The following is a 25,248-nucleotide window of genomic DNA, read 5'->3' as shown; positions in this document are numbered from 1 at the left end:
TGGAAATAGAAATTGATCAGTTTTACCCAGATATTACTGCATCGATTGTTTTATTTTGAACTGGCATCTGGAGAATCTTAATCTTGGGCTCATCGGTTAAACAAGACCTGTTTTTTTATTAAATACCGATGTTGGTCCTAGTTTCAAAATATTGCACAAAATAAGGCACGTCGACTTTCGTCTACGGTTTTGAAAAACGCGCCAGGTGAACCCGATTTTACAGTAACAATACAGAAAGCATATAGAGATCAGAAAAAGATAATTGCTTCGTTTATTAATTTTTAACTCATTGAAAATCAGCATTTTCAGACTTTTCACCTACCGTTCTGTTTACAAACTTAACCTGAAAATTTCATTCCTACTTAATAACAATCTTTTGGTGCACAACGGCTACTCACCTAGTTGTATTTAAATGACGTAACTTAACAATGACCTGCAATAGATTTGGTTCATGTATATTGCGTGCTGGATCCTATTTCATCGTTATTCCTTACAAACCGATGTCAACATAAGAAACCTGCCGACAGCTATGCCATGTTGGCACGACGTGCGACCGTCCGTCCGACGAGTTTCAATTCTGTTCTTTTTGTAAATAATTTTATCAGTACTACGGTCTGTTGCGATTGTTAAAAATTTGCATTTTTTCTTATTTTATACCTGTTAAATCAAAACTCCCGTACGGATTGTCAACTTAATAAACTTCAGAAATAGCAACTAATTGTAAGTTTTTAAATGTAATGTATAACATTCATGTAATAAGGTTTTTGACATTTACAACATGGTAATTTATTTTACACTATGTCTTTTTTTATTTCAACAGTGCGACAGGTCAACATTAACAAAAGAAATGAAGAAACAATCAAGTCTTGATATCACACACACGATTTTATGATTAGAGGATTTTCTATATTTAGCTGAAGGCAAAAAGTATTTGGCGAGTATAGTGAAACCCATACATTTAATACCCAAAAATTATTATCTATGCACACGTTATTCAACATATACATATATACTAGTTAGTTGGAAAAAGAAATTTGTGGTTTTATAATCAATATATTTATAAACATAACCAGAACTTATAATCAACAACGTAATATATAGTTGGTACATACACTGCAGGTAGTACGAATATATCTAAATAGGAAAACTCTCTACATAACTGTATGTATAATATACACCTAAATATGACAGTGGAATAACGACTACTTTATGAATAAAAATTCTTCAATGTAATAAATTTCTAAAGCAAAACAACACGTTGTTCAATTAAAACTTATTGAACTCCTTAAAACTGTATAAATTAATCATATATTTCATTTTATTATACTACGTATAAATCGCTGATAGTTTTTATTCGTATAGGAATGGAGTAAAAGTTATGAAAACAAATAATTTTTTCCGCTATTTTTTTTTAAATTGCATATAAAGGTAAATAATTAATATGTAGACTATATCAGTGTTGGGTATGAAATAACAAAAACTTAACATGCTTAAGGGTAACATGATTTGACTTAGGATGAATTAGTGTGATAACTTTTCTGTACGTGAGTTTCAGTAATCTTATGTTTCGCATCATCTTCAACATAAAAATAAAACTGAAATATTGACACGTTTCATAGCCGAAGAATATTGAAATTACAGAGCATAGTTTCAGATTATTTCAACGTAATTTCCTTTTTTAGTACTTTTAAGAGGACTACAACAAAATCGATTAAATTGAACATGTTACAGCTACTTGTAGAGGTATAAGTATTACATCACTGCATAGGCAAGTGAAATGACCTTTCTATTTTTATAATTACCAAACTAAATCTCAGTTATTGTTTTAGTTGATTAGCTGGCCATTGAATTATCATTCAAAACGTTGCAGTTACCGTAAACTAACACATTTAATTTTATAAAAGTTCGAGCACCTAATAATATTAATTCCAAGAGTGCTACTGCAGATAGAATTTTTATACGAATTCAGCATTGTTTTCGCGGCACGATCATTGATCAAACACCCGGTAGAATATTAAAAAATGATTCTGATGGTAATATTTCGTTAAATATTTTATAGAGATAAGTTACACTGACCCTGGGCGATTTTTATATGTACAATTTTATACGTGTAGGCACTTGTAACTTGAACTATTTTATCAGAGTAAATCTTATGTTTTGTAACAGAAAAGCACAATTCCATGGCTATTCAATGTTATATGATAAAATGCCTGCGGAATTCTTTAAGGTACTCTAAATCTGTAAACGTATCCATATTGTTGCTAACACGCAACACTGTTTGGACATTAAAATGCACTGTCTAGTTGTACAATACTTACATATAATATACAATGTAAGCCTCAAAATATAACACAAGTGTCGTATATAAGATATGTATGTGTATATATATATATATATAAAGTACACATACATATATGTGTGTATACATATATAAATATTTTTCTTAAATAATATAATAGTCTTATATAACTTGATAATATTTAATCTAAGTATATTATGATCTCGAATCATTTCTTTCCCCTCCTTCTCCGATGTACACAACAGTACGAACAATTGATATTTATTTCACGCATGCTAAACGTAACAAATTGTTCACAAATATACAAATCAATATAGGATCACTCCACTTTTTTAGTTCACTATTTTCCCCATTATTATTTTTATATATATAGTGTATGTATACTGTTTTATCAATGCATATATGATTTTTTCCAATTTTAGGCACATAGAACACACAACGCGATATAGATATACATATATGATGGTATATACATACACATATCATATATATAATATGTCGACGAATACTGTTAGGTGTATTTAAGGCACTCGTGCGAGTCAAACCGTGTAAGTTAAGAAATTGTTTGTTTGAACTAAAGTGCAAGTAGTACATCAAGATTTTTTTCTTAGGAAATCAAAGGTGATAAATCTACTTGTGTGTTAAAATAAATAAGCAGTAAAGAAAAATATTAGGACCTCATAAGGTTATTTAAAAAATTATGATGCCGGTCATTTCCACATTCATTGGTAAAGTTTTATCGGTATTGCAAAATTACCCATCTAAACCGAGTGATCAACCGTTTCACCACTTTTTTAAACCAATAGCAAATAACTGATTGAAATTTCACATCATTATCCATAAAAACAGATAAAATTTGTATATTTTCTGACACCGATTTTCGCGTGCTGTGTTAATATACCTAAGTATTGAAATAAGATTTAGCAAATTTTATAGCCGCATAAATTTGCAATCTCATATTTTTATCTCTGACCCATCACTATATGTTAAAACAAAATAAATATAAATAAATTGATATCGAATAAGAAAGAAAACAAGTATAAACCCTGTAAAACCTTAACACCATAATTTAATAGCATTATTCTATTTTTTTTAAGCCAGGAACTAACGTCTTCTCCGATATTACCTAATTTTACTTACATTATAGTCTTATTTGGTGAATTATATTTCATCTTCTATTCTGTTCGATTTAATGATTGTAAATATACATACATATACATACATATATATACATATAGATTTACATACGTATGTACATTTATATATGTATATATATGTAGATGAGATCACATGCAATTGATAAATATGTTTTCTTTTTAGCTTCAATCATCGACTTATCGGCGGTATAGTTCGGAATTAAACAAACATAGGCCACTGATCCCTATAATATTAATTTCTATAAATTTTATTCATAGCTACGAATGATGTATCAAATACGAACTACTTGACGCGAAGAATTGAGCGTTTATATATACTAAAATTACTCTTGAACTATTCTTTTGTGATGACTACATCTTTTGCACTGAAATATTTCGGTAGTACAGCATTGCACATATTATTTATGCATAGAGCAATATCAAATCTATGATACAAAAGCATATGCTCCGTTATTTTACGTGAAACTGTTTCAGAAGTAATTGGAACAAAATATATGTACATATACATTTTTTATGCTGTATACAATCTACAGGTAATTTATACCTGCATGATATAAATAAAAGCTGATTGATTAATTATATGTATACATTAATAGAAGATGGTTCAAATGTAACATCATTTATACAGCTAGAGACTATGTTACCACAATTAAAATATAAATGTATGCTTTGCTAATATCTTTGGCTAATAAACTAAATATGAAATGATGACTAATATTCTACGGAATTCAATTTAAACCAGTCAAAAGTTTACCATTAAAACGCAGGATGCCTAAAAATAGTGCCAATCGTATTAGGTAACTGCGCATTTATTATTATTAACTTCTATTAATGCCCCGGTAATTAATCTAATGCCATTAAACTCACTTATCATCATTTGTTGGCTGTTCAATATTACTATCCATTTTTCTGGATTCCTTTGTTACTCCCTGAAAAGTAAAATCAGTCTTATTGATTGCTTTATGAATGATTCACTTTGCTATTTTATGCTATGAATACACATATTCAGTTAAGCTAAAAAATTTCACTCCTTTCAGGTATGCAGGAGAGAATTTAATTCGCAAACAAAACATACTTACCATTTTACGCCCTGCCGTTTTATAATAATGAACTTTTCATTGTTATTGCTGATAATAATTTTCACGCAATACGATGGCCAGTAATGATAATGAGAGAGAAATAATCAATATTCATAGAACTTATTATTTACAAACATTAACTGACACAAGTAATATCATACCATATATACACCACACAAGGTAGAATGATCAATAAAGTACGGAATACTGACACAAATGCCGGGCCATGTATTCATAAATTTTGCATGCATTCTCAAATCAATATGTTCGAGCTCAGATACATTTTTTTCCATTACAGCAAGAATTGATAACCCATAGGTATGGGAATTTCCTGTTTTTATAGCTGGTAGCTCAGCGAATGTTTTGCAACTGAATTTGGGAAATGCGGTCTTGTTTGATAATTGAGGCCACAATTTTATCAAATACATACTTCGTTGAAGTTGAGTAATTATGTAAATATTGATATGCTTCTAAAGAAGTACATGAAAATGAATAAATTTAATGACTGAAATATACCTGTACGGCTATTTGTAGAGGCGTTAATTCTCCTGGTCCGCAATCAATCCTTACAACGCCAGGTGGTTGTAATCTAGGACATGGTTTCCCAGTGAAGAGAGTAAACAGTGCGTGTATCGTTCTTCTCTGAGTTAATTCCGTGTGGCGATGCTGATATCCACTTAAATGTCTTCTATATCTTGTAACAGTTGGAAACCACCTTTCGCATAGCGTACAGTATCGTTTATGTTTTATTATCGCCTACAACAAAATAACAAAAATGGAATAGTGGTGTATGATTGTTGAAAAAGAACATGAAGCATTAAATTCATATGTTCACCGGAACCAAGTATACGTGGATTTCAACGTTTTCAACAATTGTTGGTAAAATTTACAACAAAAAAACTTGTGACAAAAAAAGATGTTCATAGTAGTTTTTTGCAATCGTAACATTTACTCACTTTTTCGTGATACGCCATATCATTTACAATGTCAGCAACAGTTGTTCCTTTACCGTGCGTTAACATGGCCTCCGGTGTCTCCGGATCAGTAAACATTATTTCTTGTCTTGACAAGATTTCCTTTTCCTTATTTGAGGACACCTGACATAAGTCATCCCTGGAACTTGAAGTTGCTGTCTCATAATGAGTTACACTTTCCTGAATTGTTATGACAGGTGGCGATCTTGACATCTCTCGGCCAAAATTGAAGGTTGGGATATCAATATCCATGTTTATATCAACTTGAGGTTCTAATATTGGCATTCTTGCTTCTTTTCTCTGTGACTCCTCAAGTTCTTCAGTCAATCTTTGGCTTTCACGATGAGTCGGTTTTGTAAGTTTTGGTATCTTATAAAATTTAAATTTTGTTTTATCCGTTACTGATTTTAAATTTTGATCCAATAAGGTTTTCAATGATTTGTACTTAGGTTTAGCTGTGTCTAATTTTTCTTTACACTGAACAAAATCTGTGCTGGATTCTTGTAATGTAATATTATCCAGACCGATTTTGGATTTTCCAACACATTTTGAATCGAGGTCATGCCTCAACATCTTAGATCTACATTTATTATCTTTGGAATTCATAAGTTCAGGTATCTTTTTATGTGTCTCTGAAAAAGATTTCTTTTTCATCAAGTGCTTTGAATTTTTTAGCGATATGGTCATATCGTCTTCGGCTAGTTCAATGCTTCCTTTATTATCTGTTGAACTATGTTTCGGAATTAAAGATCCTTTCACTTGTGTAATGCTGCCATTTTTTTGCGCTACATTTGGAAGAAGGCTGGAATTTTTTCTTTGTATTGAATTATGCTTACTACCTTTGGAATGTTTTCTATCTAACTTATTTGTGTTCATTTGAATCTTGGTCTTGGTTTGAATCTGAAGGAATTTATTTTCATTGGTAGTATCAACATTTTGATCCATTAGTTTAGAACCATTTGGCAAAGTTGACAGCGTAGTAAGACTTTCATTACAAACAGGTAGCGCACTGACGTCGAAACTTAATCCCTGTTTTTTTTCAGCAGCTGTTTTTGGTCTAGATTTGAGTTTAAATCTATTTTCATCTTTATTCTTTGCAAGACACCTTTTCAATGTCTCCTTAGCAGCAAGAACTTCTTTTACCAATGAATCTGAATGACAAAAAGATTCTTCTATGTTCCCGTCATATCCTACAGCACTTTCCGTATGCCCATTGTTATCTGAATTGAGTTTACCAATATATCTGCGTGAAATTGCATCTTCGTCATCAGGATGTGCTAACGGCTCTTCTTGGTGCTTTATGGAGCAAACTTCGACAGAATTATTCTCGTTGTTTTCAGGCATAGCACTTTCAGATTTTGTTTCATTGAGGTTTACAATATTTCCAGAAGTGCTTAAAATATTAGGCAAGTGTTGAGCATTTTCATTTGTTTCATCTTGAGAATAATACGGAATTTCTTTGTCGTAGTTGCCAGTTTCAGGTATTGGTACTTCTGAAGAATCATGAGCTAAAGTGTCTGTAAGCTCTAGTTCTAATTCATACTGTGTAGGGATTGCATCCTCGGAGTACAAACACATTTCATTGTCCTTGATTGCATCTGTATACATGGGGATTTCCATTTCATATCGACTAAAGCTTGGCGAAGTTGATACTGGTTCACTTATCGTTTGAGCTGCTTCGAAAGATTCTGCTTTAATCATAGAATATTCATCGCCATCAGTTGCACTACCTAGGCTGCTATTCAGGTTAGTATCAATCTCAGGATTCTGAACATATTCAGTACTTGAATCTGTTGAAGTGCTACTGAGATTAAGAGGTGTTTTAAGTACGTTTTCGTTAAGGACAGAATTTTTCCTTTGCTCCTCTGTAGCACTGTCTGATATGAGATTTTCAGAAACATAATTTTGATTATGCCCTTGATTTGCATCGTCATCTGAGTTGTTGGTATTATTTAATTTAGTTATGTTGTACACGCAATCAATAGATTCAGGATCCACGATCTGCGAAGCATTTGTAAATTTCATGGAATTTTTATAAGAACAGTTTTTTGAATTTCTTTTCGGAATATCAACAACTGGTTCTATTGACATCACATGCCGCAAAGTTATTGAATGGTCACGTACATTGATATCGTCAATGACAGTTCTGGCTTGGTTTATTTCATCACAATATATGACTTTATTTTGCAATATCTCAGTTTCGACCGGAGTCAAATCCATTTTGCAATCCTCAATAATTGTGCTTCGCATTTCTTTTATGTTTGTACCAATTTTGATATGCCTCTGAAGAGAATTAACAGTGGAATTTTTTGTCAGTGTAGTGTCTTCTGAAATTTCTTGTTTACCTGTCGCACTGAAACAACTTGCAAGAATATGAACGCCTTCGTTATCATTTTTGCTACATTCAAAGTTAGATGTCGAACTGTTTGTAAGAATTTTCGAGTTTAGATTCGAATCGATAGAAGGTTTATTTAAAGTTTTGTCACTTAATATTGGGGTTTTTTCCAGTACAGAGGGTTCACTTTTTGAATTCATATTTTCATCTAGAATTTTCTCTGGATTGATTTTGAATGTGTTTATATGATTCAGTGATTCATTGTGATTTTGGAAAACACATGATTTCTCAGATGTTATTTCTGGATCCCATATATTCTCATGATTTCCAGTGAATACCTGACATTCTTTCATTGATTGAATGTTTGAAAAATTTTCAACATCATCTTTACAGATGAGCTCATGTTTTTTCATTAATTGTATTCTGTGTGAATCATAATTGTACCTTAATTTTTTTTCGAATTCTAAATTCTCTGAATGTTTCGTGAATATACTACCCAAATCGCTTTTGCATCTCTTACGGGTACTTGAATGTATCGGTAAACTTACAACACTTGTCTGCTTCAGTTGCCTATTATGACAATCGACAAGTGTTCCGGCGTGTCCTTGCTCAGATACCAAATCAGACATTGACTTGGATCTAAACAATTTATTTTTACTACAAATCTTGTTGACATTGTCATTTGCTACATGCATAGCTTTAATTTCTGTCCTTTTCTGTAATAAACTTTTCTTTTTCAAGCTACCAGGAGTTGCAAGTTTAAGCTTTAGGTTGTTTAAATTCAAATCTTTGGCCATACAATCTAATACCCAAGAACGCTGAAGCTTTACTTCTGGCTGCCACATTTTATTCAATATTATCGCATCTCTCCGACCTTTGCTTAATTCACATTTAAATTCTGCGCTGGGCGAGGTTCTCTTGATAATAACTTTCGGTATTTCCTTTGGACCAACAGAAATTTTTCCCTTTGTGGATTTTGATTGATCACCTCTTATTTTACCAGAGGAATCATTAGCTGATGCATACTCGTCGATTTCAGAACAACTCAACTGATGAGACCGTCCAATGGCAGAACTATCTTGTTTCTTCGGGCTATCCTGGTGTTCGGAAGATACAGATGATTTGCTAGAAGGCTTTTTATCATTGGATTCCGTTAATTTCAGAGATTTTTTAACCTTCTTTGTTTCTGATTGGACAGGACTCACGTTGTGTCTTTTTCTTTCCAACTCTACAGAACATCCTGAGCTTTGCCTTTTTATTTTAAGTTTTGGAATTCTTTTAAATTCAGTATCATTCATCAATTTTTTATTACTTAGGATAGAATTTGGTGCAACAGACGTAAAGTTTTCACCCAACGTGCTACATTCATTTTGATCTTCTCTCATAATAGTCCGTGTTTGTTTCTTATTCTCTAACTCTGTATAAATAAACATTCGAGGAATAGAAACAGGCAATATCTTAGTGTCCACAATTTGTCGCAGCGTACCGTTTAATTTTTTGATTTTCATTTTTGGAATGATTTTTTGAGCATCCTCGTTTGATTCACAGGGCTCTGTAATAACATTTTCAATAATTACTTTTGATAGCCTATCTTCCAGCTTAATTTTGATCTTCGGAATTTTACTTTCTGTGATATCGGTATGTAGATTGTTTGCATGAGATGCTGCAGTAGGACTTGTAGATCGCGTTTCTTCTAACAGTATTTTCACTTTGTGAGATTTATTATCTTCTTTATTACATGGAGAGAAACATTTTTCTTCAGATATTTCTTCTATTGATGGTGTACTAGGACGTGATTTGGCGTTTCTGATCAATATTTTTGGTATTTTAGGATGTGCAGAGGCCTTAGTATTCTTGACGTCTTTGCCTAACATTTTTTCAGTACCTAAACCTTGCAGTAGTACAGCTGACGTCAGGCATATATTTTTAGAACTCAAACTATCTGTCTTCTTTATCACAAGTTTTGGAATTGCCTTAGCGTCTTCTGGGCTCTCGCTTAGTGGCGAATATGTGATATAGTTTTCAAAATGCGGTTGAGATTTTGTTATGTTCTCATATTCAGATTTCGTTTTGATAATGTGGCTATCAACTTGTTCTTTCGCACAATCTTTTACTAGCAATCCATTTTCATTTTTTAATGTGATTTCATTACATTCTACTTCTGATACCTTCTTTTCTAATTCTATAGGATATTGTTCACTTTGTGAGCTGCCTGATAATTCTGGACGATGAAAAATGGTGTCATTCGATTTGGCAGATTCAAGATTACCTCGAGCCTCATTAATGGAATCTCTATTTTTCAATTCAAGTCTATTATCAATATGACTGTCTTTGTTCGACATGTGTTCCTGGTCGACATCTGAGTTTTCCGATGACCAATGTTCTACAAAATTTAAGCTGGTCTGAATGTCTGCATTATTCAAGGGCTGATTAGAATTAGCTTCTTCTGGAGAGTTTTGAATTCTTGTATTTGAACTCATTTTCGGTCCAATTTTGTTCTGCATTTCTGATATTTCTGCAACCTTTGGTTCTTGAGAACCTTTATTGGCCGAAATGACTTCAAATGGTGTCAAACAGGTTTCATCTTCAATGTGTGAGCCATTAATAATTGCCTTATCCTTTGTGCTATTTATGTTTTGAAAGTTATGATCAATTTCTTCCAACTTTTCTATCGTCTTAGGAGATTTTACAGAACCTGAAGAAATTACGCACTCACTCTCTGAAAAAGTTAAGTCATTTAGTTTGTTTTTGGATATATTTGAGGTTCTAGTTTCATAAATATCATCATTTTGATCACAAAGCACATTTTCTTTGTTTCCTTCATGGTGAACTTCTTTGGTTTTATCTAGTAAAGTTTCCTTTGGTACATCCGTTTTAAGAAAAGACTCATGGCGAACAGCCAAACTTTCACAGCCACCTTTCCAATCATTGACTTGATCATACAGTACGTTTGCTTCACTTTTTTCATGGTAAACTTCTTTGGTTTCATCGAATAAATGTTTCATGGGTATATCTATTGCGAGACAGCTTTCTCGTTGAACAACTGAATTTTCAGTGTTCTCTTTGAATCCATCAACGTGATCGTACAGCATATTTGTTTTGTTTTCCTTACGGCGAAATTTGTTAGTTACTGACTCAGCATTTAGGTCTTCACTTAATTTGCTGTTTGGAATTTCTGATAAGTATTGATCGGTGGTTTCTGACTCATCATTTACGTCTTCACTTAATTTTCTGCTTGGAATTTCTGATAAGTACTGATCATTGAAAGGTTTGTCTTCTATTTTTGAAAAGCTAAATTCTAATTGTTTCACTTTGAAATCCATGGTTTTTTTCTCAATGTATTGTGGGTGACTGAATGTACTTGGCTCTAATTTTAATGACACAAGGTTTGCAGTACATTCACTTATATGTTTATTTTTATCAGATTCAGAAGCAAATTTTTGTGTCGATATTTTGTGAAGATCTTTTGGTTGATCACCGTGCTGCAAATCGGACACATTTTCTTCAATGCTGCCATGTTTTCCACAATTTTTCAATTTTCTAATAGATGTTGTTTTACTTGTACTTTGCTGTGGTTGAGCAAATTCTGTAGGATTTTGATAACCATTCAGATCTCGAGTGTTTCTAAGTAAGACAGGATCAGGGACAGACTGTTCCGTTGATTGTTCAAATTCTGTCCTATTTTTCCGTTTGAAAGAATTTACAGTTTCATTTTTCTGTTTATGACGATCTTCAAGGATAGTACAACCTTCCCGAAGCTTATACTTACTAGATGATATTTCCTGTGTTATCTTTTGAGTATCGTGCTTTTTCTGTGAAACAAGATTATGGTGCGGAAAATGATGAGACTTTCGATCTCTCGGTTGATGACGGTATTTGTTACGACTAAAGCAACTCTTATTCCATGGCTCGATTGAATTGGTCGTTGAAGATTCACCATGTTCTTTTGGTTCGTAGTGTTCCAGATAATGCTTCTTAGTATAACCCCCGGAGTGTCTGTACCCATTACTACTTTTCCTCTTGCGAAACGAGATTTGATTTTTCGAATAACTGAGGTTTTCTGGGGTTCTGGAATGTCTGGAATACGATTCACGTGTATCTGAATACCCTTCTCTTTCTCTTGCCTCCATGATCAATGCTCTGTATGTGAATTTTGGATTTGGGCTATATGTGATTTTGCCATCTTTAGTTGTATAAATGGGAACTGTGTTTAAATTATCCAAACATTCCAAACTTGATAAAATTGGATTGATGCAATTATCAGGGTTTTTGTAACGCTCACAGTCTTCAAACCGAGAATGTGCTTTCGAATATTTCCAAGTATTGCTTTGATCATTCTCCACAACCTCATCAATGTTTGGTGCTACATCAAAATTGTTGAAATCATAGTTGAAAGAATTTTCGAATCCAAAGGCCTCCAAACTTGTACTGATTGTCTCCATACTTCTATCAGTCCCCAAAGGTAAATTGATGTCATTTAAAATACTATTTTGTGGATTTTCAGATTTTGTCGACTGTTCTGAAGAAATTTCCAGGAGAGGTTTGTTTAAATTCAAAGAGTACCTTCTATATTCAGCGTCCTCGTTCATCATTGGTGATTCTTTGAGAAAATCATTGGTGACAACTTTTTTAAGGATTACTGAACTGTTGCTAACAATATTCGGCTCACGTTCCATCCCCTCTATCTTTTCTGCTAAGAATATGTGAGCATTTTTTATTTCTTGACATGGTGATGTATCAGTACATTTCTCTGTAGATTCAGTATCTCTAGCTTTTAAAAGATTAGTCCGATGTGGTAATAAATTCTGATGACTGTCAACAGTAGTCTCCTCTTCTCGAGCAGGATTGGAGGAACTAGTTTCCTTACTTTGATCAAAACTGCTCACTGATTTCGTCAATTTTTCGTTATTTACAAATGATGAATCTGAAACTACATCTCTATGTTGATTCTGTAAATCGCATGAAAGCTCTCGATCTACTATTTCATTACCATGTTTCTCATTCTGTTCTTCATTTTCAGTCATTGACTCGTTCAATGCTGAAAGTCCATTGTGTTTTGATGTAAATTCAGCGGTTTCAGCGCTTTCATTTTCGGAAGCTGCAGTCAAATTTTCACAGGCAAGAAAGTTATCAACCATTTGGTCCGGATTTTTGGTACAGTCTATCGATTCTTGGATTTTTTGTGGAATGGGAGAAAATTTCTCAGGTTGACAACCATCGGCAGTAATTTTTATTGATTGCCGATCGGTTTCATGCATATTATGCTCCTTCAAAGTAGGCTCTTCGGCTAAACTAGCAGGCGCCAAAGTAATATTAGAATTTCCATTGTCGTCCACAGCTTTGATATCATTCTCTTCCAAAGCATCGTTATCCTTTTCTACCATTTGTGTATATAGTGGATTATCTACCGCTAGTACAGATTCCGGCAAAGCACAATTTTTCTCTTCGTTACCTCCGTTCTTGATTTCTCTAATCTCATCACTTCTTAAATCTTCTGATATATACGAATTATGATTGTCACTCGGTACACAATCTTTTTCATGTAATGTTTGAAGTGAATCGAAGTCAGTCAATGATTTCGATAAATTTATTGCACGTTCATTAGTATCTTTATCAAAAAGATTCACAACCATGGTATTCAAAGTTTTGCTATTATTGGTAGTCCCGCTGTTTTCAACTGTGATGTTGTCTTCCATATTTACATAATAATCATTATCTATTTGTCTATCTTTATCGAGTACAGCTCTGTCGCCATCATGCAATGTTTTTCTACATTTCTCTTCAGGTACTATAATATCAGTGGACACTGCTGGATCCACGTTTATATTTTGTCTTAAGCAATTGGACTCTTGAGAAACTTCTTGAACTGTGTTTGCATTCAAATTTTCCAGAACTTCACTGTCTACTTTTGCTACATCTGCGACAACAATTTGTTTGCATCCTTCTACAATGTCAGTTGACAACACAATATTACTTTTTACATCATCCTCGGTTTTTCTTGACTGGTTGCTTGCACTGTCCATATTTACTGTAGTTTTCATTTTTCTGTATTCTTTCAAAAGCTTCATACGTTTTTTACTAGTATCGCTAACATTATTGGTACAAGTCGAGTCCTTTCTCAGTATCTCTCTTTTCCTCAATTCTGGTTCAAACAGTCGAGCATTTTCCAAAAGCTTTGTGGCGATGTCATTAACATGATTTGCTTTTTCTTGACATTTCATTATTTCTGTAGCACTACTTTCTGAACAAATTTTGTGAGTTAGGTGATCATTTTCACGAAACAATTTACTACTTGTTGGTTTTGAAACGATTGGAGGTTTGTTGAGAGTACGCTGCTCTGGTAATATTTCTACATTATTATTAGTTCCGGTGTTAATTGAACAGTCTGTGCGTACTTCTTCGTTTATAGGATCAATCGTTTGTTGCACTGCATTCAAACTACATGTCTCATCAAGTCGTGAGTTTTTGAAAGTGTTACTCCTCAATTCCATTTCTTTACTGTTATCCCATATTCTTCCAAATGCTTTGCTTACATCTTTTGTTTTGACAGACTTCTTGAGACGCTTACATTCACTATTTTGTAATTTCCGTTGTTTATTCCTTAAATCCAAAATTTTTTGACGATTAGTAATTTTACCGCGCACTGTGCAGCAGTCAGTGTTCACATCTGTTACTTTATCAACGGTTTCTACACCACCAACTTCCATCCAGAGTTCATCAATTTTTTCTAATTTTTCATCATCAGATCCAAGAACGTCCAAATCGGTTATAGGTGATGTATTTTTTATAATCTTTGTCAAACAATTCCCTTCCATTGGTAAGACAGGTATTTTAGGTTCTTCAAAATATTCCCCTGGAATTAGTGGGATATTTGATGTACCTGAAAAATGTTGTAGATTTTCTGTAGTCTGTGTATAGATGGCATCTCCCTCTGAAGATGACGAGTATAAGTCTGTGTGTTCCGCTGATGTGAATAGTTCTTTGCTTTCCACTGAAGAATCGCAGTTGCTATTATCTGAAGATTTGAAAGATATCTCTTCACATGTGACAGCCTGTGAAGTTGTTACTCTATCATTCATTTTCTTAGAATCTGAACTTACTTTATTCTCATCTTTCACTAAATTCAATGCAGTTACTTCGTCGTCTCTTTCACACCTATTTTGCCATCTACTTATGCTGCAATAATTTTTGGCAGTAGGGGCTGGCACCGCATCTTCTTCAAAATTACTTTTAGTGCCTCTCAACCTTTCAGATAATTTGTTTCCGAATTCTGATAAAGTTTGCAATTTGTCTGCGTCATTTTTTTCTTCTTGATGATCAGTAGTATTGGATATCTGATGCTCTGGGTCCCTGACAGTAACTACTGACCAAACTTCACAATCCGTATCACCCATGTTACTGTTTGTTTCATTTGTTGCTACAGCATTTTTTTTGCTAAAAGAGAATTGGTTTCCATCAGCAGATAAATTCTTTGCAATATTACTGTCCACAGCAATTTCCTTTGTCTCTAATTTATGCATATCACCTATAATATTCTGTTCTACTTTCTCAGACAATACCTCAATGCAATCAGAATCAAAGGTCTCCTCATTGCTCTGAGGAATATTGTATTGCTCTGTGGTATGACTACTTACGTCGGTCAGTTTTTCAAAATCATTGTCACAACTATTATCTGCGTGAAAGTCAAAGTCCATAGCATCCTGTGATAATTTGCCAGTGAAGTCATTCTCGTCAAAGTGTTCATATGGTTCCATTTTTATCGGAGAATGAGTGAAGCTCAACATAGGACTATTTTGAATAATCTCTATTGGATTGGTGGGAATCGTCAAATCAATAACAGGATCCAATGATTCTTCGCTATCGGAATGGATTGGTGTGTTTAAAGTAGTGGAAATTGGTGTACATTCAGATGTTGGTAGGTCTGGTAAGCTTATGTCATCTGGATTATGTGATTCTTCATTCACAAAGCTGCTTTGTTTTTGTAAATCCGAGCCTTCTAGAATCTCAGAGTTACTCTTGGGTGAAACTGGAATTGCAGCTAATTCTTGCGCATCAATATGTATCTCGGTACCTTTGATTGTTTTCGGCAGTTTTGTAACACTTGAAATCGAATGGCGATTCATTCCTTTAGCATTGCTAGAGTCAGACAGATCCTCGTTGCTGCTAAAATGATTTTCTTTATTATCAGAGGATTCTCCACTATAGCTGGACCTACTGTTGTCGTTACTTTCAGATACTTCTTCAATGTCAGAATGAATGTCTACACTAGAATCATATTTATGCGTTTCTATGTGTTCTTTAATAGCTGTTATAGTCTCTTCCTGAGTTGACTTTTTTGCTACCATAATATCAACTTCCATCGAGTTCGAAATTTCTTGACTATTGTTATTATCCAAAGATTTCTTCTCTTGACATTGTAGTTTGGTACTCATATGTATATCTGGGCAATCGAGCAACTTCTCAGTAACATGTAACTCTGTTTCACCCTTATAATCACTGCCAGTAGATTTTATGTCTGTCTCATCTCTGATGATGCTTTTATTAGAATCAGAAGTATCAAAATCTTGTTCCGATGATTTACTGATGTCACCATCGCGCTGTGAATCGTATTTGTATGTTTTATTTTCCGTGTAATTGGAAGATTTTTTATTATTTTGGGCATCCTCAAACCTTTCACAATCATCTGTGCTCTGACAGTCTTGAATATTTGAACAATTTGCAGGTTCTTCAGAGTTGTCTGAAATAACCTTGGTACTTTCATACTCAGGAACAACACTGGATGTTGAATTGCTCGACACAACATCTGGCAGATTACCGTTGCCTGCATCTTCATCCTCCGATTCATCCCAGTTGGCCAAAAACTGACGTACATCAAGTTCTGGTTTGTCGGCAAAATCGCTTGAGTTTCTTTGAAGTATGGATGAAGTCTTATCATTTTCGATATTAGATACATTGGGATCCTCTCTCTCTTGTTTTTTTACATTATATTGGTCTTCTTTGAATTCTTTTTGTAGTGAATAAGATTCTTCATTTTTACAAGGTAGCGAACACTGGGACAGTGAAGAAGAAACTTGAGTTTGTATGTGATTTTCAATGGTTGATTGGGACTTAAATTGCTCAGGGTGATGCATATTTTCTGCTCCCATTTCTCGGTTAGTCACACTTTGAATATTTTTGGAGTTTCGAACATTGATTGGGCTCTGTAAATTAGAAAATCCGGCAGGTGCAAAGGTCGAATTAATCAAGACTCCATTTTGATCAAATTGCAGATTAATCGGTGGTATGTCATCATTTACCTGTGACGTGACAGCTCTGGGTGTACCTTGGACAATACTTTGGTAGTCAACGTTTTGCTGTAGCCTCAACAATTCTTTATGCCTCAAAATACATTCTTGATACTTCGGTTGCGATTGATATCCCGGAATCCGTGTCAGCTCTTGCATGTGATTTTCCATTGAGAACCTTTGCATAGCAATCTTTTGCTGATACATTTGATATTTCGAATAAGTTGGATGTATAGCATTTGGAGTTTGTATTCCCTTGTTAGCCAGTGTATTACTATCTGAATAGTCTCTAGGAAAGTCCCTGGTTAGTGGCGGGTTAAAATACGGATTTTGTGCTCTCGATATGATATTTCCTCCCATATTGGCTGGCACGATGCTCTTTGGTATAACTCCATTTTGGTATTGTATTTGTTTAGTAAAATATTTCTGTTGAACAATAACGCTTTGTTCCTGATATTTAAGTATGGCCGGATTCTGCGGATTTGTGATAGAATTGTCCCTAGGATATTCCTTTACAGGGTAACCAGGATACTTTTGATACTCTCCCGTAAAATTGTAGTTCTGAACAGGATAACTTTGTATTATGCTTGGAGGATGAGCGTAGGGTCTTTGAATAATAGAATCTTTTCTGTACTTATAATCAGGAAAGTTTCTCCTTGGATCTACATTATAGGCTGTAGTGCTTAAAGGTTCTCTACTTACAAATTCATTACCAAATCTTCTATTATCAACAGAATAACCAGTGTCACTACGATTCGGCACATTCGGTGGATAAGGCCCAAACTTTTCCCAGCTTTGATAGCTGAGACTGGTGTCCGGATTACAGCACAGACCTTTACAAGGCATGTAAGATCCTTGTCCTTGTCTGCTGCTTGTTGGAAATGGGGCTTGAAGAGCGGTGGGTGTGGTTCTTTGGCCCATTGGTCCCATGGGCCCACTAATAGTAGGGCAGCTCATATGCCCAGCAAGTCCGTTCATTGATATTTGATGATTTTGTTGTCCCGATACTTCGTTCATGGAACTTACAGGTACGTTTCTGGAATCCAATGAAGCATTCGTACCTTCAATCATCGTATTTCTTGGACTAGGTGTCCCATAATGTCTGTGACATCCTGACATCAGCACTGTAGCTCCGATGGAAGGATTGTCAGGAGGAACATTGTGCCCATTTAATGTATTTAATGTATTTGGCGACTGTTGAAAATTTCTGGAATTATAATTGGCATCGTTCTGGGGCTTCGTCAATCCTTCGGGGCTGAAGCTGGACCCGTTCAATCTTCTCGGGCTAATACTGGGCCCGAAAATCGGACTGTGGTTTACATTTTGACCACCAGCAGATGGTACTTCAGACCCAATTAGTTGTGGAGAATGATATTGTTGCCAGTCTGGCATGTTTCCACTGTAGTTCATTGTACATTGTCTTGCTTCAATTTTCTTATATAATTAGTCGTGCATCTTTCAAGCTGCCATTGATGAATTCAAATGTTGTGTATTCCTAAAAAAATAAATAAAACTTCTACTTACCTGAAATACATATATACTACATCGCGTTTTAAATAATTCAGATAAATTAAATTGACAATCTTTATAATTTTTGCGATTGGGTTAATTCAACCTAGAATATAGGAAAAAACCTGAGAAGACTGGGTATTTAAAAAAATCAGTGTTATACTGAACATAGTATTAACTAAATTATTCATATCATTAATTGAGTAATCTGAAGAGTAAAGTAAATCCCACTTGGGAAAATTTTCAGAATTTAGTTCCAAAAAACGCTTATAGAAATCATCCATTCATAATTGAAATGTAGATTGAGGTGTTTCTTGCATATTTTATATGTAGATTACATATTTCAGATGGTACAAACATACATGTTGTAGGTCAGAGCTAACACCAGAAGCACAATGAATTAATAAAAAATACTTAACAAAAACAGAATGAATCTAAAATTTTAAACGAACTTGAATCCCATATGCCATTATGAAGTGTGTAATTCTAATATTTTACAAGGATGTATCGGCAAGGTGCATCATCTTCTTGTGAATATCATTGATTATTTTGATGTCATTTAAGGTATTCACAGTTTTTTTAGTTTGTCAATAATACTTTATTGATTTAGTTGATACTCAGTTTATTAATGAAGTTTTCCATTCTGAATAATTTAATCTTGGTATATACCAATAATGTATTCTAATAATATGCAATAGTTAATAATAGTATAATAATGAAACGTAGTGATTAATTAGTTCTCGTGATCGAACATAATGTATGGAATTAAATTCAACAGTTGTGAATGACCAAATAGGTGAACAAGAAAATAATTCTTTCGAGTAAACAAATTTACACAGAAAATATTTGCTTCGATAGGAAAATGAAACCAAAATGTTTTGTAAATGCATTGCATTTTGTATACCAGTATCCGTATCATTATTGCGACACCGGTTAGAGCAGGAAGTAATAGAGTATCGTATATTCTACAGTATTCAAATAGTCAGAATGATGAAAGTGAAGTAAAGTTTGACTGTGTATTAAAAAAAGAAGTGATAATAGATATCAATTTTGACCCAAGTTTGACATTATGCCTACCAATACCGATGTACTGACAACAATAAAGCGTACAACGATCTAAAATGTAAATATCTTTGCCTGGCTGAGTAAGGAAGTGGTATTTTCTCCCAGTTATAAATTACACAACAGTTCTGATTACACAGCTCAAATATTCATCATTTGGTAAACGATGAAAATACACACTGAAGGTCATAGGATAAAAAATAACAGATCTGAGGAATTAAGTAATCGTCAAGTTCGTACAGAGATAACGAAACCCATCAAAATCTGTGATAAGGTATGAGAATCGTGAAACTTTCCAAATACACTCCAATTCAAACAAATTCAGTACAATTGAAATAGAATTAATTCGTTTTCATATCATCGTGTATGGGCATTGTTGGTAGTATAAGTAATACGTATATAGTAATAAATTTGTGAGAATGCAAAAAAGTTATTATACTGTCGATAAGCAAATCAGTTGTGTTGTGCCGCTATGTTTCAAGATAAGCAAAATTAATCGTAGAAATAAAGATTTGATTCAAGAATCATATTCATGTCAGTCGTCTTGGAGCTCTATAGTAGCGAAAAACTATACGAGTTAATTGGTGATTAGGTCTAATGATCTTACATATATTATAAAGGGTATAGTAATCGTTAAATTGTTTAATATCAAAAATTTTCAATCATGTAAAGATGTAATAGTTGCAGAAAAATACTTTTGGCCACCTATATTGTAATAATATATTTTATTAACCAAAACAAAACAAATTTAAATCATTCGATCGAATTGTTTTCGAATTCCAGTTGCGATTATTTGCTACACAAGCATATTAAACGAAGGTGTTCGACCAATTGTGTGAAGATTGTGCTAAATCAGTTTAATATTTTGCCACGCATATATGTATTTATATTATACAGCAATACCAGCATGTACTCTTACTTAGAATTAGTAATTCAACAGTTGTGATTTGTATTTTACGTGTTATTCATTGTAGATAGTCCAGTGAATGTGACACATGAAACATTACACATTTTCGTTTTCTTCTTTCTCTTCTTCTTTTTTTACTACTTTTCAAATAATAAGCATAAAGGGTAGATAAATATATCAAGACTGATAAGAGATAGGTATATATGCACCTACTTTTTCTCAGAATGCGTAAATATTTCACATTATAATACTACGTGAGTAATACATTTGTGCATTTGAATGTTGTTGATGGGCTTATCGAAAACAACAAATTAAGAGAAAATATAAAAACAACATTCAGGCCCTTTGTTTCGCATAGTAAAAATAAGAGGACGAAAAACTAAATATTTAATGGAACCATCGATTGCCAAATCGTTGTTTTTATTGAAAAGAAACCAAGCCGCGATACAATTTGTATTAGTGTTAATGGTGAAACGTGTGATAAAAAATTAACTCTGCAAGTGTTTAATATTTGTAATCTTCAAAGATATTTTCATACAGAAAAGATACTGGTGCGAGTGATATGCATGCAAAGAATCAATTAAATGAATTTGAAATTAATAGATTCGTGAAAAAAAAAAAATAAGAAATAACTAATTTTCACAATAGTGATCAGCAAAGTCGAGCACTAAGGCTTCTCGAATAAGTACGATAAAAGGCGAGTGATAATATCTAACGAATTTAGGAACAGGTCGAAATGAAGGTAAACAATAATCGGAGGATGTGCTGTAGTTGGATCAACAACGTGGCTTGGAAACAACTCGCCGATCAAGAATGAAAAAGGTCTCGAAATAACGTTGCGTGTGGACCTGTGTCGTAGAGAATATACTCGTACTGCATATATCGTAATACCTGCGATGAATGCACCTTGCCAGGTAGACCGTCTGCCCCCTTCCTTGACATATTTAACATAATAAACAATACTCACGTAGTGATCATTGGTTTAACATCTCCATTTATACGATAATGTCACTTTCATTCACTGATTTCGTATATTTGCAACAACTAACAATGCTTCGTAATCACTAAATTATAGGAAAAAAACGCGAGCTCACCTGGCTATCAAAATCACTTGCGACAACACGCACGCCATGTTGAACACAAATACCACTACTAACGCCATCTCACGAAATAAATTAAAACTATCGATTATCATCAATCCCTCATAGGTAGCAAGGTGTTTGTAATATCAATGATAAAATATCCACCGGTATTACTCGCTGTCTTTACAGCCTTTGGCATTCGAAATGTACCCAAAAAAACTGTACCTAAATAAAAAGGGTGTAATAATAAATCTTAATCAAAGTAACACACATCTTTATTCACTGTGATTGGAGAAAGAGTGATGCATTTGTAATTATACGTCATATGTTGTTCCCTAATAACTATATGTGACGGAATCTCTTTTTTCAACAACGTAAAGATTTGCCGAAAATTACTTGGTTTCTATAACTAGTCTACAGATTTTCTAATTACCGTATATACCCAAAAACCATATTCAGGTTTTTACGAATTTTTTCATTTTCTTCAAGTGAGTGAAAGTTTCACTTGGAATCACACACATCGTCACTTATCCACGCACTAAAAGCCCTTTGGAATATTCACTTGAAACCCTATTTTAGATATAGAATTCACTAGGAAAGATATTTCTATCGAATCACTCGAGTTCTGTACTTCAGCATGCGAATTTTTCGGATTAATAAGCTTGTGAGATTCCAATTATGTCGATTCTTAGTCGTGCACGCTTTACTTTTTGTCTCATTTAAGGGTTTAGGTTTAATTTAGCAGCCTCTTGACGTATTACGGATATCAATTCTTGGTTTATCAAAAATATGAAACGCAGGCCTGCAATCTGTAACAAATTATTCACTAGAATAGTTGAGTAAAAAAATAAATATAGTCGGTACAATACAATATTTATCTACACGTTATCTACACAATTATTGAATATTCTGTCAAAAATGATAAACCAACTTTACAAGATATAAATATCATAATTTATTATCTATCAAAAACTATGTTCCGCATTTTTACACAATCGCAAAAATGTCATCATGCATGTAATGTCCAACTACATAAATCCGTCAATTTTGTCATCAAAGCGATTTTGACATAATTGATGACCTATAAGTTTTATGAAAATAAGTTCTTTTCGGCTCAATGTGCATAAAAAATAGTGTATAAAGTGTCAATTTCTGAGCATAACGGTATTCGTGTATATATAATTTCGTGTAAAGTGAACGGCTGTCACTTAACACAAGTGCACGCAAAAGTTCACTTTCCCTCAGAACACCTTTAATTAAAAATCACTTACCTCTACAACGCTATTATTATTAAGCTTCATTTTATTCCCAGCTAAAATAGGTCTGCTATCAACAAAAATTGGCCTCTTTCCTTCAGAAGATAGAAAGAAATCACCATTGTTTCTCAAACGTATGGTGCCCTGACGTCTGGATACTTTCCAGGCTGGACCTTCTAAGGTTAAATCAACATCAACGCTGTGATCCTTTGTTGAACGACCCACAGTGATCTTCAAAAATTAAAATACTGTTCTTACATGTTTAAAAAAATGTGTGTGCAATAAAAAACCAATGATTTGAAAACCAATTGCCAAGGTATTCTATGTACATAAAATATGTACTGTAAAGCGATTCCTTTCCTCACCTCTCGCGATCTCATAAGATATCTAACGAGCCTTCCTCTTAATATGGCTAAAGTTTGATTATCAAAATCTGGAGGGTTGATGCCCGTCACACTATCGACAAGGACTTGCCATCTACCAAGCTCATTTTCCAACATTCGGATCTCTTTTTTATTTTTTCTGTCGGCCATGGCTAATTCTGCATCGATCATTTCATCCTTTTGTTCAACAAGTTCAGAATCGTTTATCATATCTTCTGCGTCAGAGAAATTCAACACGTGCTCACCACGGGGCAAACTTTGAACTGTTTGATCGGGTAATAAGTGATACTGTTTCATAAGCTGCCAATGTGCCATCAAAGCTTTGGCTGTTCGTGCAGGGTAGAATGTTTGAGCATTTACTTCTAAAAGTTCCTGAAACGTTTCCAACGTTGGTTGAGAACTCTGTGAAAAAATGAGGCGGACAAATTTATTGAATGAACGAATACAATGAATAAAATTGTTTTTTGTATTCTTATGTGGGTACTGTACAGATTTCACTGTTCCCAAAAGATCTTCTTCGGCTTTGCTGTAAAGTGTCCTAGCTTGAACTGTGGCAATTAATTCTGGATGCAAATTACGCATTGCTTGAACAGCCACTCTAGACACCGCACTGTCATATAACAGTGCATACCACCGTTGCTGTATTTCCTGTAATGTGAAACGGCAAGAAAACTTGGTGCCTCGATGGACCTGAGAAAAAATTTCAAAAACAATCTTAAAATGTGTCTTTTCGTAAACCACAATACATTTGGATAAACAATACGGAACAACATTTTTTCAAACTGCTAGGAATTGTTTATGAGCAGTTTTATATTTGTCATATATTTGTCATATATATTTGTCATATATATATATATATATATATATATACCATTCTCAAATCATTTGTCTGCTGAACACCAGTTATCAAAGCCAAATCATCCGTTGGTTTCCATCTGCCTAAGTCTTTGGTTGCGTTAATTGAATGTGGATGGTTTTTGTTCTTCTTATTTTTTCTACCAGGACCTGTAGAACCACTGGGCCTACTAGGACGTCGATTACATCTGTCTGACTGGGTTATTGTTGCTGGGATTGGAATGGGACTAGGTAGCGTAGGCGATGGCAACAGATCTAGCGGTCCACCAGACATAGATACAGTTCTTGATCGTGAATTAGATTTTGTTGCTGCTGTAGGAGGTTGGAGATTGAATGTGGTTTCAACCAATTCGTCGTCAAATTTTCGACGTTTTATCGTCCGTGAAGAACTGTAATTGAATACGTGGTAACAATACAAGTTTGAAGTTATTAACCAAATTTTAGTGTTCACAGGGTACCGTACCTTCTGCGTTTTATTCCTAAAGCGTCAGAATTTGGAGATTCTACGGGAAGGGTTAAAAATCCATCAGTATCATGCGAAATACCAGAAACATTAATATTCGAAGAAGACGAGATATCCATCGCTGATTATTGTAGAAAAATAAACTTGCAACGAATATTCAAGTGAAGTGTGTATGCACTACGGATCGACGAATGCAAAGCCAAAAATTCAGTTCGTGATTTGATTTATTGGTTGTAAAAAAAAATTTGAAGTAGTCACAAAACTCAGTAATTAATTGACCCGTTTGAATAAAACACTGATCTCTTTATAACTTAGTTTTAATCAAAGTTGACGGTACACAGTCACGTTCTGTTGTTATTGTGCGTGGTTGCTTCATTAGTTTTACGTCATGGATTTGAGCCAATGGTAGAACATAGCACATACTATAATTTATCATTTTACGGCGCCTTAGTGCCCTCTACCGAATCTGAAGCAAACTTCCCTAAAAATTAACAGAATAATTACCATCTGTGTGCTAGTCACGCAATTAGGTACATACATACGTTTTATTTATTCATAAAGCTAAAGAAATACACTAAAATATGATTGAAAGGATACTATTAA

The 25,248-nt window shown here is 33.9% G+C and overlaps 2 protein-coding genes and 1 long non-coding RNA gene across 3 annotated transcripts; 1 reads left to right on the top strand and 2 right to left on the bottom strand.

The window, feature by feature from the left end:
• Positions 1-118: 118 nt before the first annotated feature.
• On the bottom strand, positions 119-18,538 carry LOC124188009. Its single transcript, XM_046580263.1, has 3 exons — positions 5,492-18,538; positions 5,052-5,291; positions 119-4,385 (listed from the first exon to the last, which is right to left on the bottom strand). The coding sequence occupies exons 1-3, from the start codon at positions 18,536-18,538 to the stop codon at positions 4,320-4,322; spliced, it is 13,353 nt and encodes a 4,450-aa protein (XP_046436219.1). The 3' UTR covers positions 119-4,319.
• Positions 18,539-18,611: 73 nt separating this feature from the next.
• LOC124188014 lies at positions 18,612-23,252 on the top strand. Its single transcript, XR_006872218.1, has 2 exons — positions 18,612-21,520; positions 23,001-23,252. It is a non-coding gene; the product is annotated as an uncharacterized LOC124188014 (long non-coding RNA).
• Positions 21,946-25,025, bottom strand: LOC124188013 (microspherule protein 1). The gene is made up of 6 exons (XM_046580273.1): positions 24,646-25,025; positions 24,199-24,571; positions 23,817-24,017; positions 23,310-23,729; positions 22,960-23,175; positions 21,946-22,497 (listed from the first exon to the last, which is right to left on the bottom strand). The coding sequence occupies exons 1-6, from the start codon at positions 24,762-24,764 to the stop codon at positions 22,408-22,410; spliced, it is 1,419 nt and encodes a 472-aa protein (XP_046436229.1). The 5' UTR covers positions 24,765-25,025; the 3' UTR covers positions 21,946-22,407.
• Between the last annotated feature and the right edge of the window lie 223 nt (positions 25,026-25,248).

Source organism: Neodiprion fabricii, chromosome 1 (genome assembly GCF_021155785.1).
Source record: "Neodiprion fabricii isolate iyNeoFabr1 chromosome 1, iyNeoFabr1.1, whole genome shotgun sequence".
NCBI classification, from domain to species: Eukaryota; Metazoa; Arthropoda; class Insecta; order Hymenoptera; family Diprionidae; genus Neodiprion; species Neodiprion fabricii.
This window is presented reverse-complemented; position numbering and strand designations above follow the sequence as displayed.

Bases quoted from the DNA above. Each gene is read 5' to 3' on its own strand.
- LOC124188009 (XM_046580263.1), bottom strand. From the start codon at position 18,538: ATGAACTACAGTGGAAACATGCCAGACTGGCAACAATATCATTCTCCA. The intron at 5,292-5,491 runs GTGAGTAAATGT...ATTTTGTTGTAG, and splicing joins ATATGGCGTATCACGAAAAA to GCGATAATAAAACATAAACG. The intron at 4,386-5,051 runs GTATATTTCAGT...TTTACTTTTCAG, and splicing joins CTCTACAAATAGCCGTACAG to GGAGTAACAAAGGAATCCAG.
- LOC124188013 (XM_046580273.1), bottom strand. From the start codon at position 24,764: ATGGATATCTCGTCTTCTTCGAATATTAATGTTTCTGGTATTTCGCAT. The intron at 24,572-24,645 runs GTACGGTACCCT...ATTCAATTACAG, and splicing joins TTAGGAATAAAACGCAGAAG to TTCTTCACGGACGATAAAAC. The intron at 24,018-24,198 runs GTATATATATAT...ATTTTTTCTCAG, and splicing joins AGACAAATGATTTGAGAATG to GTCCATCGAGGCACCAAGTT.